The sequence below is a fragment of the Pleurodeles waltl genome, chromosome 11 (genome assembly GCF_031143425.1).
Source record: "Pleurodeles waltl isolate 20211129_DDA chromosome 11, aPleWal1.hap1.20221129, whole genome shotgun sequence".
Taxonomy (NCBI): Eukaryota; Metazoa; Chordata; class Amphibia; order Caudata; family Salamandridae; genus Pleurodeles; species Pleurodeles waltl.
This window is the reverse complement of record NC_090450.1, coordinates 1,012,202,314-1,012,221,378: the sequence shown is the minus strand read 5'-3', so window position 1 is coordinate 1,012,221,378 and position 19,065 is coordinate 1,012,202,314. Positions and strand designations below refer to the sequence as shown.

The 19,065-nt window shown below is 47.6% G+C and overlaps 1 protein-coding gene across 1 annotated transcript in view; it reads right to left on the bottom strand.

Moving 5' to 3' along the window:
- The window catches only part of SLC15A4 (solute carrier family 15 member 4), a 235,254-nt gene that overhangs the window by 58,692 nt on the left and 157,497 nt on the right, over nucleotides 1-19,065 (bottom strand). The window contains exon 6 of the mRNA XM_069215370.1: nucleotides 9,884-10,039. Within this exon, the coding sequence (XP_069071471.1) occupies nucleotides 9,884-10,039 (156 nt within the window). The remainder of the gene's footprint in view (nucleotides 1-9,883; nucleotides 10,040-19,065) is intronic.

The following is a 19,065-nucleotide window of genomic DNA, read 5'->3' as shown; positions in this document are numbered from 1 at the left end:
GGGGTCACACTAGTGAAGTGAACACTCCTGTGGTTCACACAAGAAAAGTGACCAATGCTGGGGTCACACTAGGTAAGTGAACACAGCTGGGGTCACACTAGTGAAGTGAACACTGCTAGGGTCACACCAGTGAAGTGAACACGGCTGGGGTCACACTAGTGAAGTGAACACTGTTAGGGTCACACTAGTGAAGTGAACACTGCTGGGGTCACACTAGTGAAGTGAACACTGCTGGGGTCACACTAGTGAAGTGAACACTGCTGGGGTCACACTAGTGAAGTGAACACTGCTGGGGTCCCACTAGTGAAGTGAACACTCCTGTGGTTCACACAAGAAAAGTGACCAATGCTGGGGTCACACTAGGTAAGTGAACACTGCTGGGGTCACACTAGGTAAGTGAACACTGCTGGGGTCACACTAGTTAAGTGAACACTGCTGGGGTCACACTAGTGAAGTGAACACTGCTGGGGTCACACTAGTGAAGTGAACACTGCTGGGGTCACACTAGTGAAGTGAACACTGCTGGGGTCACACTAGTGAAGTGAACACTCCTGTGGTTCACACAAGAAAAGTGACCAATGCTGGGGTCACACTAGGTAAGTGAACACAGCTGGGGTCACACTAGTGAAGTGAACACTGCTAGGGTCACACCAGTGAAATGAACACGGCTGGGGTCACACTAGTGAAGTGAACACTGTTAGGGTCACACTAGTGAAGTGAACACTGCTGGGGTCACACTAGTGAAGTGAACACTGCTGGGGTCACACTAGTGAAGTGAACACTGCTGGGGTCACACTAGTGAAGTGAACACTGCTGGGGTCCCACTAGTGAAGTGAACACTCCTGTGGTTCACACAAGAAAAGTGACCAATGCTGGGGTCACACTAGGTAAGTGAACACTGCTGGGGTCACACTAGGTAAGTGAACACTGCTGGGGTCACACTAGTTAAGTGAACACTGCTGGGGTCACACTAGTTAAGTGAACACTGCTGGGGTCACACTAGTTAAGTGAACACTGCTGGGGTCACACTAGTGAAGTGAACACTGCTGGGGTCACACTAGTGAAGTGAACACTGCTGGAGTCACACTAGTGGAGTGAACACTGCTGTGATTTACACAAGAAAAGTGCACACTGCTGGGGTCACACTATTGAAGTGAACACTTCCGGGGTTACACTAGTGAAGGGAACACTGGTGGAGTCACACTAGTGAAGGGGACACTGGTGGGGTCACACTAGTGAAGTGCACACTGCTGTGATTCACACAAGAAAAGTGCACACTGCCGGGGTCACACTAGTGAAATGAACACTGCTGGGGTCACACTAGTGAAGTGACCACTGCTGGGGTCACACTAGAGAAGTGAACACTGCTGGGGTCCCACTAGTGAAATGAACACTGCTGGGGTCACACTAGTGAAGTGACCACTGCTGGGGTCACACTAGTGAAGTGAACACTGCTGGGGTCACACTAGTGAAGTGAACACTGCTGGGGTCACACTAGTGAAGTGAACACTGCTGGGGTCACACTAGTGAAGTGAACACTGCTGGGGTCACACTAGTGAAGTGAACACTCCTGTGGTTCACACAAGAAAAGTGACCAATGCTGGGGTCACACTAGGTAAGTGAACACAGCTGGGGTCACACTAGTGAAGTGAACACAGCTGGGGTCACACTAGTGAAGTGAACACTGCTAGGGTCACACCAGTGAAGTGAACACGGCTGGGGTCACACTAGTGAAGTGAACACTGTTAGGGTCACACTAGTGAAGTGAACACTGCTGGGGTCATACTAGTGGAGTGCACACTGCTGGGGTCACAGTACTGAAGTGCTGGGGTCACACTAGTGTACAGTTAAGTGTACACTGTGCTGGGTCACACTAGTGAAGTGTACACTGTGCTGGGGTCACACTAGTAAAGTGAACACTTCCGGGGTTACACTAGTGAAGTGAACACTGCTGGGGCCACACTAGTGAAGTGAACACTTCCGGGGTTACACTAGTGAAGTGAACACTTCTGGGGTTACACTAGTGAAGTGAACACTTCTGGGGTCACTCTACTGAAGGGAACACTACTGGACACTTCTATGGGTCACACTACTGAAGTGAATGTTGTTGGGGTCACACTAGTGAAGTGAACACTGCTGGGGTCACACTAGTGAAGTGACCACTTCTGCGGTCACATTAGTGAAGTGAACACTGCTGGGGTCACACTAGTGAAGTGAACACTGCTGGGGTCCCACTAGTGAAGTGAACACTGCTGGGGTCCCACTAGTGAAGTGAACACTCCTGTGGTTTACACAAGAAAAGTGAACAATGCTGGGGTCACACTAGTTAAGTGAACACTGCTGGGGTCACACTAGTGAAGTGAACACTGCTGGGGTCACACTAGTGAAGTGAACACTGCTGGGGTCACACTAGTGAAGTGAACACTGCTGGGGTCCCACTAGTGAATTGAACACTCCTGTGGTTTACACAAGAAAAGTGAACAATGCTGGGGTCACACTAGTTAAGTGAACACTGCTGGGGTCACACTAGTGAAGTGAACACTGCCGGGGTCACTCTACTGAAGGGAACACTACTGGGATCACACTACTGGACACTTCTATGGGTCACACTACTGAAGTGAATGTTGTTGGGGTCACACTAGTGAAGTGAACACTGCTGGGGTCACACTAGTGAAGTGACCACTTCTGCGGTCACATTAGTGAAGTGAACACTGCTGGGGTCACACTAGTGAAGTGAACACTGCTGGGGTCACACTAGTGAAGTGAACACTGCTGGGGTCACACTAGTGAAGTGAACACTGCTGGGGTCACACTAGTGAAGTGAACACTGCTGGGGTCACACTAGTGAAGTGAACACTGCTGGGGTCACACTAGTGAAGTAAACTCTGCTGGGGCCACACTAGAGAAGCAAACTCTGCTGGGGTCACACTAGTTAAGTGAACACAGCTGGGGTCACACTCGTGAAGTGAACACATCTGGGGTCACACTAGTGAAGTGAACACTGCTGTGGTTCACACAAGAAAAGTGACCAATGCTGGGGTCACACTAGGTAAGTGAACACAGCTGGGGTCACACTAGTTAAGTGAACACAGCTGGGGTCACACTAGTTAAGTGAACACAGCTGGGGTCACACTAGTTAAGTGAACACAGCTGGGGTCACACTAGTTAAGTGAACACAGCTGGGGTCACACTAGTTAAGTGAACACAGCTGGGGTCACACTAGTGAAGTGAACACAGCTGGGGTCACACTAGTGAAGTGAACACTCCTGTGGTTTACACAAGAAAAGTGAACAATGCTGGGGTCACACTAGTTAAGTGAACACTGCTGGGGTCACACTAGTGAAGTGAACACTGCTGGGGTCACACTAGTGAAGTGAACACAGCTGGGGTCACACTAGTGAAGTGAACACTGCCGGGGTCACACTAGGGAAGTGAACACAGCTGGGGTCACACTCGTGAAGTGAACACAGCTGGGGTCACACTAGTGAAGTGAACACTGCTGTGGTTCACACAAGAAAAGTGACCAATGCTGGGGTCACACTAGGTAAGTGAACACAGCTGGGGTCACACTAGTTAAGTGAACACAGCTGGGGTCACACTAGTTAAGTGAACACAGCTGGGGTCACACTAGTTAAGTGAACACAGCTGGGGTCACACTAGTTAAGTGAACACAGCTGGGGTCACACTAGTTAAGTGAACACAGCTGGGGTCACACTAGTGAAGTGAACACAGCTGGGGTCCCACTAGTGAAGTGAACACTCCTGTGGTTTACACAAGAAAAGTGACCAATGCTGGGGTCACACTAGGTAAGTGAACACAGCTGGGGTCACACTAGTTAAGTGAACACTCCTGTGGTTTACACAAGAAAAGTGAACAATGCTGGGGTCACACTAGTTAAGTGAACACTGCTGGGGTCACACTAGTGAAGTGAACACTGCTGGGGTCACACTAGTGAAGTGAACACAGCTGGGGTCACACTAGTGAAGTGAACACTGCCGGGGTCACACTAGGGAAGTGAACACAGCTGGGGTCACACTCGTGAAGTGAACACAGCTGGGGTCACACTAGTGAAGTGAACACTGCTGTGGTTCACACAAGAAAAGTGACCAATGCTGGGGTCACACTAGGTAAGTGAACACAGCTGGGGTCACACTAGTTAAGTGAACACAGCTGGGGTCACACTAGTTAAGTGAACACAGCTGGGGTCACACTAGTTAAGTGAACACAGCTGGGGTCACACTAGTTAAGTGAACACAGCTGGGGTCACACTAGTTAAGTGAACACAGCTGGGGTCACACTAGTGAAGTGAACACAGCTGGGGTCACACTAGTGAAGTGAACACTCCTGTGGTTTACACAAGAAAAGTGACCAATGCTGGGGTCACACTAGGTAAGTGAACACAGCTGGGGTCACACTAGTTAAGTGAACACAGCTGGGGTCACACTAGTTAAGTGAACACAGCTGGGGTCACACTAGTTAAGTGAACACAGCTGGGGTCACACTAGTTAAGTGAACACAGCTGGGGTCACACTAGTTAAGTGAACACAGCTGGGGTCACACTAGTTAAGTGAACACAGCTGGGGTCACACTAGTGAAGTGAACTCTGCTGGGGCCACACTAGAGAAGTGAACTCTGCTGGGGTCACACTAGTGAAGTGAACACTGCCGGGGTCACACTAGTGAAGTGAACACTGCCGGGGTCACACTAGTGAAATGAACACTGCCGGGGTCACACTAGTGAAGTGAACACTGCTAGGGTCACACTAGTGAAGTGAACACTGCTAGGGTCACACTAGTGAAGTGCACACTGCGGGGGCTTGTTGGCTGTTGAAGTGAGGCCTTGGTATCAGGCTGCCTCACCTGACAGACTTGATACCAGAGTCGAGCATCTGTGAAGTCTTTGAATGTAGATTAGTTTCATTTCAAGCCAGTGCTTTATGTAAAGATAAGGAACCTAACAGAGATAATTAAAGGCATCGCAAATGTGATTGCACAATGAATCGAGAACACTTGGTGTCCCAGGTAAATGTATATCAACCCTGGTTTTCAAATCACTAGAAATCACTCACTGCCCAAGGAACAGAATGCATGAAGGGGTAAGTTTTCTGTCATTTAGGCTACGTTTACGCTTGATGTCTCATTTTCTAATTGTCTTCATTTGTGTGACGTGCTTTGACTTGTCAAAAATATTAATTGAATTCCCTGAAATACCTTTAAACGCATTACAGCATTTTTAAATTGGGATATTTTCTTGGCTATCTCTGCTCTGATGTTCCCAGGACATTGTTCTGAAAGTAGTCAGAGCTCTGACTCCGAGCTAGAAGCATCCCTGCAGATGCTGGTACATCAGCCTAGAGTGCGTGGAGCGAGCAGGGGCTGACCCCTACAACGGGGGTTTAGAAGGTTGTACCTCCCAAGACTCTTTTCCCAAAATGTGTGCATTTGACAGAACATTCTCATCATATGCTGCTTTGTTCGCCGTCCTCTTTTACCCTGACTGTCTTTCTTCCGCTCTCCCACAGCTTTTACGCATTCCCCTCTTCCTTCCTCCGGTAGCATCTTTGACTTCCTCCGACCCCTGCTTTCGTCAACTTCTCTTTCCTTCTTGCTATCAGGTTCTCCTTCCTCCTTGTTCTAAAATCTTCTTCCTGTCCCCTGCTTCCTTCCTGCTGCCTCTCCTTTTCTCTTCTCGCTTCTTCCTTCATTTCATGCCTGGTGTATTCCTCGCTTCCTTCCAGTCTGTCGTCCATCTTTGCACCTCTATTTCTGGCGGTTTCTCCACTCTCTCTTCTTCCTGGTCCTCCCTTCTCCTTCCTGGTATTTGTCTTCCTTGTCTTTTCCATCTTTCCCCATGTTAAGAGATTCCTGGGTTATCTCATTCAAACCTCACTCCATTGCTGCATTTCTCAAACCACGTCTCGTCCGCATTCGCATTTTAACCCATCTCGTCACTCAGTCAGCAGCCCACCAAAAGTACCCACATTTTTAATATCATTTGTTCCCATGCCTAATACAAATCTTTCTAGAATTCGTCACATATCGAAATCCTTCGCAAACCCTCGACTGGGGCTCCTGGGGGTTCCTCACATCTCGGGTCGGAGCTAGGAGCGTCTTATTAACACAGATTAGTATGATACAGAAACAATGCAGTGACATTTTACAGTGGTCTAGCATAAATCAATACAAGTCATTTTAAGCTGACAGCCCCTGCACCTTGTCTCGTCTGCTGTAGTACGTTGTCCGATACTCATTTTATAAAACACTGCTAACCCTTCACTGTATCTCCTCTCTATCCAGAGAATCGTCAGCTTCAAATCGATCTCCGAGGCAATGCAAACTCGGACACATATTGGAGAAGGAGCCCACCCTGGCAATGATGATCACTTTCAGAATCTTCATACCCATCCTTAATTAGAGCATTGCGATGCTGAGAGCGCATTGAAGACAGTGGAGTGCTCCGGGCTTCTAATGGCTGGTGGAAGCTCAAAGCTCCAACCTCCCAATGTTGTCCTTGAAAGCTGTTGCTGTGAACAGAGGTCTTACAGAGCCCAAAGCGATTTCAATCCCCTCCGGCTCGCTGAGGCCTTTTTTTATTTATCAGAACCTTCTGCCTTCTAGTGGCTGAATGTGCTATGTGCCATATAGCCTTCTGTAGCTGGGCCATACCGGCTTTAAAGTCCCACTCCCTTGTTAAAGGCCCTCGTCTTTGGCTCGGGCCTTTAACGCTGGAGCAGCCCTTTAATGGCCAGTATAGCCCACTACGGTGGGCTATAAGCCTATATTATACTCCGTGATCTTGACCACAGATGGAACCATTCCAATCCATTGTCAACAGTAGTTAAGTATTTAACACTATTGCATTGTTCACTTATGCACTTAGGGATTTACACTGTATGAGCTGGAATGAAAACACAGTTTTCAGCTGCTAGCAGAGCACAGACACCTCCTTAGCAGCCACAGTGAATTACAGAGATATTAATTTTAGCAGAAGAGCAGTTTCCTGAGCAGCCATTCCAGGGGATACATCTAACTGCAGATCTTGTGAATAATCCCCGGTGTCAGACTGCATCTGGAAACTTTTGTAGCAGTTCTCCTGTGTAGCGTTACATGGCATAGTGTGGCTCCGCGCCAACATCGTTCCTTCCAGTCTTATCCTACTTCGATGACGGACTGTTGAAGGCGGGCTGCCACAGTCACCATCCACCTCTAAACACTGGTGACTCTCATAACAAGGTTGTGGTTCACTCTCAACTTGCCAAAATCACATTGGCACTCTTTGGCAGATGCTCTGTTTCATTTGAGCCATTCTGGTTTTTATATAGTTTCGGTCCTTTCCCCCAAATGGGGAGGCCAGGACATTTGGTCTGTGACCCTGATGTTTTAACACCTGTCCTGGATCTCAGTGTAGATGGCCCTGAGGCTGCTGGGATGGTTGGCCTCCTGCATCGGGTGGGCCCTGCAGTGGGAAAGGAAATCCAAGTGGGCACAACGTCAGCAAAATCTGTCTGAGTATATCTAGATTTCAGATGAGACTGCAAAAGATCTGCAGTGGTGGCTACTGGGCCATGATGGGTCAGTGGCAGACCCCGTTCCTTGCCCCACCCATAGCTTGACTGATCATGGAAATGTCACTGCTGGTTTGGGGAGGCCACCTGGGAGAGGTGGAAATCAGAGCTCTTTGTTCTACGGGGGAGACTAAGCAGCACATCAGTTTGTTGTCAAGTAGTGAAGTCAACACTGCTGGGGTCACACTAGTGAAATGAACACTACTGGGGTTACACTAGTGAAGTGAACACTGCTAGGGTCACACTAGTGAAGTGAATACTGTGCTGTGGTTACAATAGTGAGGGTCGGAGAGCCTGTGCACAAGTTAGATGACTGCGGTGCAGAGGCATGGACACTGTCACTAGTGAAGTGAACCCTGTGTTGGGTTTACACTAGTGAGTTACAGAGAGCCTGTGCATGAGTTAGATGACTGCGGTGCAGAGGCATGGACACTGCCGCTAGTGAATGTGAACCCTGTGTTGGGTTTATACTAGTGAGTTACAGAGAGCCTGTGCACGAGTTAGATCACTGCGGTGCAGAGGGATGGACACTGCCGCTAGTGAAGTGAACACTGTGCTGAGTTTACACTAGTGATTTGCAGACAGCCTGTGCACAAGTTAGATGACTGAGGTGCAGAGGCACGGACACTGTCACTAGTGAAGTGAACCCTGTGTTGGGTTTACACTAGTGAGTTACAGAGAGCCTGTGCACGAGTTAGATCACTGCGGTGCAGAGCCAGGGACACTGCCGCTAGTGAATGTGAACCCTGTGTTGGGTTTACACTAGTGAGTTACAGAGAGCCTGTGCACGTGTTAAGTCACTGCGGTGCAGAGGCACGGACACTGTCACTATTGAAGTGAACACTATGTTGGGTTTACATTAGTGAGTTGCAGAGACACCGTGCAAGGGGGAGACGATTGCGGTGCAGAGGCACGGACACTGTTGCTAGTGAAGTGAACACTGTGTTGGGGTTACACTAGTAAAGTATTGGGGCATTGGATTTTGATGCTAAGGTGTGCAGCCTATGTCTGCACAGGTGAGCAGTCACACTCATGGTATCCGGAGCACGTTCAGACGGCTCCACCCCTTTCTTCTCGTGCCAGGCCGGTAAACATGGCAGCGGCATGGCAATGGCACTCTATACAGACGGTTCCAGCACTTGTGTGGGGAAATCCTCTTGCCTGGCCTGTGGTGCTGAAGCAGATAACTCCTGCGGGACAAGGTGTTCCCTTCTCCCCTGTCAGCAGGCAGTCAGGCTCCCAGGTCTCAGGCAGACTCTCAGCTTCCCCAGCAAGATGCACAGATTTCAGGCGATGTCCCCTGGCATCTGGGAGATTGGCATTTGGCAACACCAGCCCTGGATCACAGCAACTCTTCCAGGACTATGCATGACTTTAAATCTTTTCTAAAGGTGGCATTGGTGGGTTCTAGGTAAGGACACAGCTGAATTCACTTACTTCTAATAGCCAAGCATGGTCCACAGAAGCAGCCTTGGAGCGGAGCCCGCGCCAGTAACGAGAATGGTACTAAATGTTCACGTGCATGGATGAGTGAGTGATGAAAATATTCCAGTCTAAAAAATACACCACCATGCTTCTCTAGCATGCATCAAAGTACCAAACCATGTAACCACAGTACAGGTTTAGCCTACCCTAAACTGGAATGGGCCTCAAAAGCCCTCTCTTAAGAACTTACCTGAAAGATTATTTTGCTTAGAGACTTGTAATCTCATTTCATGAATAAGTAAAAATCTTCTATGCTCTGTATCTTCCAGATTCTAATTTAGCATAATGTTAATGAGCCCTGAGTTAGTTTACTCATGAACCATTTATGCATTCATTCAACAGGCGATAAATAAACTTCCTACTTTCGATTCTGGTGGAATGAGTACATCCATCTCGGTCACTTCCACTCCAAGGAACCCACGAAGAGCAAACTGTTGCCTAAACTCTGCCCTACCCCCCAGATACAAACACACAACTCAATTACAAATAACTTATAGAAAGGAAAATGCTAGTGTTTGTGGCCACAGTCTCCCACATTGTATGGCCTCTCATTGTTCCACATAAGTGGCTCCTGGAAGGGCCCTGTGGATAGCACTTTCTGCTGCAGGTAATGACCCGAGAGATGGCACAATTGAAGCCACAGTCACTGACCCTCAGGGCTGCAATAGGTAAAGCAGGGTCCAAAGGCTCTCCAATGGTAGAGCCCAGCCCCATCAGTTCCCACTGATGGTAAATGATGAACAACCGGACACTGCGTCACAGATGGCACTGAGACGTGCTGGCGAGGAAACAAATGTGATGCACAGCAAAGTGGGTTAAGTGAAATAGGCTCACCTGCTATACTTGCAAACACCTCACTGAAGCCAATCAGCACATACTGGGGAATCTGCCACCAGATGGACAAATTGGCAGCAAAATAAGTTGAATTTCCAATGGTCTGGTTCAGGTAATCCACTTTGACGATGTCAAGCCGTTTGCTTTCCAGAATTCCTAAGGGAGAGACAAGGTACCAAGATGATATATATTGCACGTAACTCTGACACAAGAGGACTATATTTCAAAACTATTACTGAATATGTACCTAGTAGTGTTTACGCAGCACAGACTGAAATGGGAACCAATGGAGCACAGTACACAAATGGAGCGACAAAGAACAATACAAGAGCATCTGCTTTCTGTGTATGTATGCACTGGTGTGTGTATATAGAGCACAGCTGAAACAGCAAGCAGTGGAGCGCGGTACAGGAGATTTGAGGGAAGTAAAGGGCGGGAGGGCAGGTGCTGTGGGATAGTGTTGGTCAGAGTAGCCTTAAGTGTAACTCTAATGTTAGAGGGAGTGGAACTCTACTCTAATGTTGGCCAGAGTGGAACTCTTCCCTGATGTTAGCTGGAGTGGAACTCTTCTCTAATGCTAGCCGGAGTGGAACGCTTCTCTAATGCTAGCCGGAGTGGAACGCTTCTCTAATGCTAGCCGGAGTGGAACGCTTCTCTAATGCTAGCCGGAGTGGAACGCTTCTCTAATGCTAGCCGGAGTGGAACGCTTCTCTAATGCTAGCCGGAGTGGAACGCTTCTCTAATGCTAGCCGGAGTGGAACGCTTCTCTAATGCTAGCCGGAGTGGAACGCTTCTCTAATGCTAGCCGGAGTGGAACGCTTCTCTAATGCTAGCCGGAGTGGAACTCTTCTCTAATGCTAGCCGGAGTGGAACTCTTCTCTAATGCTAGCCGGAGTGGAACTCTTCTCTAATGCTAGCCGGAGTGGAACTCTTCTCTAATGTTAGCCGGAGTGGAACGCTTCTCTAATGTTAGCCGGAGTGGAACGCTTCTCTAATGTTAGCCGGAGTGGAACGCTTCTCTAATTTTAGCCGGAGTGGAACGTTTCTCTAATTTTAGCCGGAGTGGAACGCTTCTCTAATGTCAGCCGGACTGGAACGCTTCTCTAATGTTAGCCGGACTGGAACGCTTCTCTAATGTCAGCCGGACTGGAACGCTTCTCTAATGTTAGCCGGACTGGAACGCTTCTCTAATGTTAGCCGGAGTGGAACGCTTCTCTAATGTTAGCCGGAGTGGAACGCTTCTCTAATGTTAGCCGGAGTGGAACGTTTCTCTAATGTTAGCCGGAGTGGAACGCTTCTCTAATGTCAGCCGGAGTGGAACGCTTCTCTAATGTCAGCCGGAGTGGAACTCGTTGCTAATGTCAGCAAGAGAGGACCGCTTCCCTAATGTCAGCCGAAGTGGAACTCTTCTCTAATGCTAGCCGGAGTGGAACTCTTCTCTAATGCTAGCCGGAGTGGAACTCTTCTCTAATGCTAGCCGGAGTGGAACTCTTCTCTAATGCTAGCCGGAGTGGAACTCTTCTCTAATGCTAGCCGGAGAGAAACGCTTCTCTAATGCTAGCCGGAGTGGAACGCTTCTCTAATGTTAGCCGGAGTGGAACTCTTCTCTAATGCTAGCCGGAGTGGAACTCTTCTCTAATGCTAGCCGGAGTGGAACTCTTCTCTAATGCTAGCCGGAGTGGAACTCTTCTCTAATGCTAGCCGGAGTGGAACTCTTCTCTAATGCTAGCCGGAGTGGAACTCTTCTCTAATGCTAGACTCTTCTCTAATGCTAGCCGGAGTGGAACTCTTCTCTAATGCTAGCCGGAGTGGAACTCTTCTCTAATGCTAGCCGGAGTGGAACTCTTCTCTAATGCTAGCCGGAGTGGAACGCTTCTCTAATGCTAGCCGGAGTGGAACGCTTCTCTAATGCTAGCCGGAGTGGAACGCTTCTCTAATGTCAGCCGGAGTGGAACGCTTCTCTAATGTCAGCCGGAGTGGAACGCTTCTCTAATGTCAGCCGGAGTGGAACTCTTCTCTAATGCTAGCCGGAGTGGAACTCTTCTCTAATGCTAGCCGGAGTGGAACTCTTCTCTAATGCTAGCCGGAGTGGAACTCTTCTCTAATGCTAGCCGGAGTGGAACTCTTCTCTAATGCTAGCCGGAGTGGAACTCTTCTCTAATGCTAGCCGGAGTGGAACTCTTCTCTAATGCTAGCCGGAGTGGAACTCTTCTCTAATGCTAGCCGGAGTGGAACTCTTCTCTAATGCTAGCCGGAGTGGAACTCTTCTCTAATGCTAGCCGGAGTGGAACTCTTCTCTAATGCTAGCCGGAGTGGAACGCTTCTCTAATGCTAGCCGGAGTGGAACGCTTCTCTAATGCTAGCCGGAGTGGAACGCTTCTCTAATGCTAGCCGGAGTGGAACGCTTCTCTAATGCTAGCCGGAGTGGAACGCTTCTCTCATGCTAGCCGGAGTGGAACGCTTCTCTAATGCTAGCCGGAGTGGAACGCTTCTCTAATGCTAGCCGGAGTGGAACGCTTCTCTAATGCTAGCCGGAGTGGAACGCTTCTCTAATGTTAGCCGGAGTGGAACTCTTCTCTAATGTTAGCCGGAGTGGAACTCTTCTCTAATGCTAGCCGGAGTGGAACGCTTCTCTAATGCTAGCCGGAGTGGAACTCTTCTCTAATGTTAGCCGGAGTGGAACGCTTCTCTAATGTTAGCCGGAGTGGAACGCTTCTCTAATGTTAGCCGGAGTGGAACGCTTCTCTAATGTTAGCTGGAGTGGAACTCGTTGCTAATGTCAGCCGGAGTGGAACTCTTCTCTAATGTTAGCCGGAGTGGAACTCTTTTTCTAGCCGGAAAGGAGTCCATGCCGATAAGGGCCTCACAAGTGATGATTAATGAGTTAACCCTGGTCGCACTATTCTTGGACTCGGCTCGTATGTTCCCTTTCTGTGATTTTGCAGAGATGAGTTCACAGGATCTGGAATGGTGGGTTGCCAGGATCTGCGGTGTAATGCTGGGATAATATTTCAGGAGGGCAGTAACAGGAGGGTGTTTGACACAGCAGGGATGAGAACGGCTCAGAGGAGGAAGGCACTTATCAAGTTTATCTCAACAACCTCTGAGGAGTTTGATGAAGGGAGGTGGCTGAGCACATTTCCATGGGCAGGCCAGACTCATCTTTATTAATGTCATGTTGACTCATCTCTTCAGACTCCATGGAGTGTCTCGGCGTGAAAAATCATAGGTCGGCAAGGTGGAAACAAGAGATGTTAGTCCTGCACAAAAACCCAAGTTTTAAGTTCTTACTTGAAGGCTTAAGTGTCATTCACTGTACACAACTCAAAAGGTAACAGATTCCATACAACTGAGCCCAAATAAGTGAAAGATCTTCCACCCGCTCTTGCACGCTGAATTCTGGGGATCACTGTCAAGAGGTGATTAGCTGATCTCTGCTTTCTGGAAGGATTATAATAGCCAAATCTGGCTCGGAGATAAAAAGCCCTAGTTTGGTACAGGGCACCCTGTTCTAGAACAAGGGCCTTAAATGTGATTCTTTTCCTGATGGGCAGCCAGTGTAAGGTCACAAGTAGGGTGGAATCTGTCTTCTAGCTGGCACAATTACCAGAAGGCAGGCAGCTGCAATTTGGACCATTTAGAGCCATTCCAACAGATGTTCCGGTAGTCCAATATTAAAGAGGGTGGGACTTAGGGCAGAGCCCTGGGGAACTCCCACAGACAATCCACATGGATTAGCAGAGCAGGTGAGAATCCAAACTTGCTGACTCTTATTTGCAAAACAAACGCTAGCCAGTCCAAGGCCTGTCCTGTTAGCCCAGGAGCCTGGAGACGGTCAAACAGCTCGGCACGGGGAACAGTGTCAAGGGCTTCCCCACAGCATCAAGAATGCCTTTGATGTATTCAGAGACCTCCAACGATTCGGTCTCAGTACTATAATGGGGTCTGAAGCCTGACTGGCTGCCATGTAACATATTGTTAACTCCAGATAGCCGGAGAGCTGTTCGTTCACATGTTTCTCTAATATTTTAGATAAAGCTGGCAACAAGGAGATCAGCCTATAATTAGATGGAATACTAGGATCTGCCGATGGTTTTTTCACTAAAGGTAACATCTTTGCTGCTTCCAAGAGCTACGAACCGTGGCAGTTGCTACTGATGCATTAAATATCAAATTTCCTAACGGGTCAATGATCACAGCCCCTGAAGCAGACAGGTTAAGGGGCAAAGATCTACTGGGGAGCCTGCTTGAAGGGCTTGCAAAGCATTCCACTGAAATAGGCTTGAAATGAGTCAACTTTATCATTGGCGCAGTAACCATACCGACTTGCAGTTTATTTGATAAATCTTCATTCATCCTTGTGCAGGACGACAGGATGGCTTGGATACTTTAAACTCTTAGTTTGAAAAAAAACTGGCTAGTTGTTTGCACCACTCTGCCGAGGCCTGATGAGAACTGACACCCTGAAGGTGACATCAAATTCTTGACAATTGAGATTTCTCTGGCCTTGTTTCCTGCTTTTTTGATTTTCTCTTCATAGTAGACTTGTTTGGCTGTTCCTATTGCAGCATGGTATTGCCTTAACACTAATTCGTAGGACTGTCTGCCCTGTAGGTTATAGTTTCTCCTCCATTTTTGTTTTAACATCGTGCAGCGTTTTTTTTCCTGCCTTAAGATCATCGGAGAGCCAAGAGCTGGAGGGCTTCCTTCTGCTTGTTCTAATACGGTAGAGACACCATCCCTAATACGGTAGAGATGGTGCTAATTTCTCCGTAGACGTTCTAACCCAGTTGTGAAACCTTATAATGTCTTTCTCAACCACACCGGAAATGGCAGGGATATTTTCACCCAACACAAACATGAACTCCGAAGGCCTTATCTTATGAAAGGCTCTGCCCCCGATTTGGCTAAGGTAGGATATAATTTCACTGAGACCAGCCATGAAAATGTCAGTAAATAATGGTCTGACCTGACCAGGAGTAAAGGGCCCTCTCTTTGTAGAGTAATATTGGAGAACACTTGGTCCAACATTTGGCCACCCTGATGGGTCGGTTTAGCTACATATTGTTTAAGGCCTAAATCTAAGTGTAGATTAAAATCCCCTAAGAGCATAAAATGTATCTCAGGGATAAATGGGCGATGGCCGTATCTAAGGAATTCAGAAAAGGGCCAGCCGGTCCCAGCGGCCTATAGATTAAAACCCCAACCACCGAATGCTGATGACATAAGGAAACACAAAAGCCCATAGCTTCTGCCCCCATCAAGTCTATAACCTCAAAGGATTGACAACTCCAATTCTCCCTGAGAATCAGGGCACGACCACCTCCCCACCGGGTGATCTTTCCTGTGTATCTTAAAGCCATTGAGAATAAAAATGGTGGGATTTGACACACCAGAAAGCCACATTTCAGTCACAAATAATAGGCCTACAGTGACCTCATTTAATAAATCAAAGATATTGCTAGCATGCTTCTGCATGGAGTGGGCATTAACCAGCGCTGACAGTTGTCTAAAATGAACAATGTAATCTTGGATATTTAAGAATCCAAAAACTACATCTCTGCAGTTGTGTTGTTCTTTGGGGTGTCTATATGGGACAGTTGTCCAAAGATGCTGAATCCCCTCCATGGAGGCCTCATTTATTGAGTTTTGCAAGGCAGACACTTTTGGCTTTGTGCTGACCACTAGGGGGTCATTTGCAGGTGAATTTGCTCTGTCATGTTAGGTACTGACACAAAGTCCACTCCAGGAAATGGCTAGATTATTTTGTTGCAGCTGGTTCCTTACTGAACCCTTGGTTTCTTGGATTTGATGCCCAGCATAGGTTGGCTTGTTTTGGCAGGGGGCTAAATGAACATAACATGTATTTGCAAAGTGCACGTTCACTGAAGTTTTGGGTCTCTTGGCGCTAAAATAACAGGGGGTTATTGCTATGCAACTCCATGGTACTCATGTTGAAAGTGGCAGATGAGCTGCACTGCAGGTTGTCGAGCGTGTTTAGCGTCTGGTAGGTTAAGAGCTGACTTTAACAGCATTTATGAACCTTAAAGTCAAAAGCCAGATTTAGGAAAACACTCCTATGTTGAAGTCATCACGTGCTGTGGTACTAAGGTGCAGCTGGAGGTTCTTGGCTTCACTGGCCTGCATGGAGATATCTGCCAAGTTCAGAGGTGCCCGCCATGGTCCGCCATTTAAAAATGGGGCATTTGTGGAGGGGGTCTTGTTGCAGGGTCAGTGCACGGAAAGTCAGGCTGCTGCAATACAAAGGAAGGCGTGATGAACCAGGAGGCGCCAGTCCACACTGAAGGATGTCTTGAGATCCGAGGAGCCTCATCACAGCCTCACAGGGGGGGGGGGGGGGTGCTACAAACCAGATTTCTAAAGAGAAAGGGCTTTTTTGAGGATTCCGCTGCTGTCTCTGAAGCAATGCACGTTAGATGCCACAGCAACATTAGTTTATGGATTAAGGTAGGTTTGCCTGTAACTATCTATTTAAATATGTTTCTTTTTAATTACTGTAAAGGTAAAACTGTGTAGGCATCGGCACGTGCATTAGTTGTTTGACTGGATGCACCAAGTTGTGACACATGGCAATGTTTCCAGGGAGGGGGATGCTAGGACAAAGACCTCCTCTGGTACCCTCCTGTTTCCAAGGAGCTGAACAAAGCGAGAGAAATGAAATGTTAGGGTAGGGAACCACTTAAGACAGCAGCTGTGATAATCAAGGCGTAGGGCAACGGCAGACGAATCATAAAACGCAAAGTAAATGTCTTCACGCGTTCACGCTGTTGTAACCTTAACCGCGAGTACATTCAGTTCAGCATTGCATGACCCAACTTGTGTCTCTAAGTTAAACAATTTTGTAACCAATAATTACCCAAGATACTTTTTCCAAACTATATACTTTTTAAAGGTTAATGCATTTATATGTATGTTCTATATAAAGTGAAAATGCCTCAGTTTGGCCTCTTTGAATAGTGTGGCAATAAATACACAGTGGGACATCCATAATTTCCAGGAGTCCCGTCTACAAAGAGGGTTCCTGCTTTAAGGGACATCAGTGACCTTTGGTTTGCACACTGAGAGGTCCTTCTTGCAAGGAGTGTGGATCGGTGCTGTCCCTTTGGGGTCAGGAGGGTGAAGAACACCTTGAGGAGGGCCGCCTTAGGTGCTTCTTGGTGGAAGGCAGGATCAATCAATCAGCTCATTTCTAGAGGCCTGCTTGTCACCCGTGTGGCTCTCCAGGTACTGTCGGTCATGCCAAATATTACGTACATGATCCTCTCCAGCAACTGAAGCGGGTGGAGACCTTTCAGAAGCTGTGCTCTAAGGCTCCGCCTCATGCGGTGGGCTCATGCAGACGTTTGGTTTTCAGAGTGATGTGAGCGGATACGTGAGTCCGGTGATCCGGACTCCTCAGGCTAAGCAGACCCTGGTCACCTGATACTGGATGATCGGACCTACGGCTGAAACAAAGCCTGGCCACCTCAGTTCTACAACCACGGGGGTGATAGAGTATGAATATTTTTATTAAGATTTTCACAAAGGCAACCGATGCGCATTCTTGCATAAACAGTGTATAACCACTTAAAGACTGAAAATAAGTCAAAACAGCACATCACAAATTGAATAAGCCGGTAACGTTTGTCAGATCGTCCAGTGTGGAGAAGGTGATGTGAAGCAATACGCTCAAAATCTTCAAACGACCTTACATACTGATCTATGCGAAGATATTTAAAACAACCAGAAAAGAAGAAGAAAAGGGAACTCAATCTCTTCAAGGAAAAGAGTGGAAAATTCCTACCAGAGCACAATTACTGGAAATAGGTTTTAGCTCCGAGTCCTTTTGGCCACCCCCTGCTCCCCCCCAGATAGCACAAGTAGAAGCGAAAGCCATTATGAAAAGAAATGGCCCCAGATATTATTTAACACTTGGATTTCATCATTACGCTTATAGATCAGTCTCTCGTGTACTTCAAGGCTATCGAGTCCATCCAGTTCTTCATGCGGACTTTGTTGTCGCTTTGTAAAGCCTGAGAAGACATCAGGTCATCACTGCAGGAGCTGAGTCGATCCATTTTCTTCATATATATTTATCCCTGGAAACTTGGGTGTGTCGTGACGTGTTAATGGACAAATCCCTTTTTTTAAAAAAAACGGCGTCAAATAAGACATTAGCAGATTTGTATACTGGGAAGGTTCCAGAGATTGGGATGTACGTCACCCTCTGCATGTCCACATCTCAGGCGCTGTAATAAAACTCATTGAATTATTGTACTTGGGTCGAATAGATGCTTAAAGTTTCACAATCTGTTGCCTCATGCGCCCAATACCACAAGTCTATAATCCATTCTGGTGTACGTTACTCACCGCATTAAATAATCTTGTGATGGATCGTGGTTGCTCAAAAGTACATTTCTATACAAAATGTTTGAAGAAATTCCCAACTCAGCTTTCAAGACTTCTCTCTGACTGTGGCTGAGCTGCCCCAGTGTTCCTTCTTACTGTCTGGGCTGCTCAATGGTTCCTCAATCAAGAGCTGGAAGCTCTTCCTGGCTTGTTCTGTATATTTGGCATCACACACAATTGTTTGGAGTATTCGCCGTCTTCAGATGCATCAGGAAGCATCAGGAGACCGGCTGGTATCCATGTTAAGCTGCTTCCTGAGTCTCTGCCATGATGTGCTACTGCAGATGCTGCGCTTTATTAAACAGCCCTTCATGCTGGTCGCGGGACATGGCTCGGTCAGTAGATTGGATGCTGTGGGGTTCTCTCTGAGACGTGTAGTACTGGTTGGGGGTCCATGGATCAAAGGCAGATGGCAATGGTTCTAAGCAGGGGGGCGTAGAAGAGCAGACAGGTAAGAAAGGGAATGTGCCATTGTTTTGGTCTCACCTAGGAAGGCCAGCCTCTTCCTTAGATTTCTGTAGATTAAAGTAAGGACGAATTTAGGGAGTTTGTAAAGCCAAGGATAACAAGAAGGCTGTGCACCAGGAGAATAGATGTGTTGGAATATAATTCCATATGGACTGTCCCAAGGTCCCAGCTCATCCCGTTGTTCAGTCTTATGCATGATTTTAAGGCCTGATGGGACAGTTCATTCAAAAGAGTTGGAAAAGGGATAGCAAAATACTTCTCAGTGGAGCCCAAGATGTTGCGTCGTCTTTCGAGACATCCAAAGG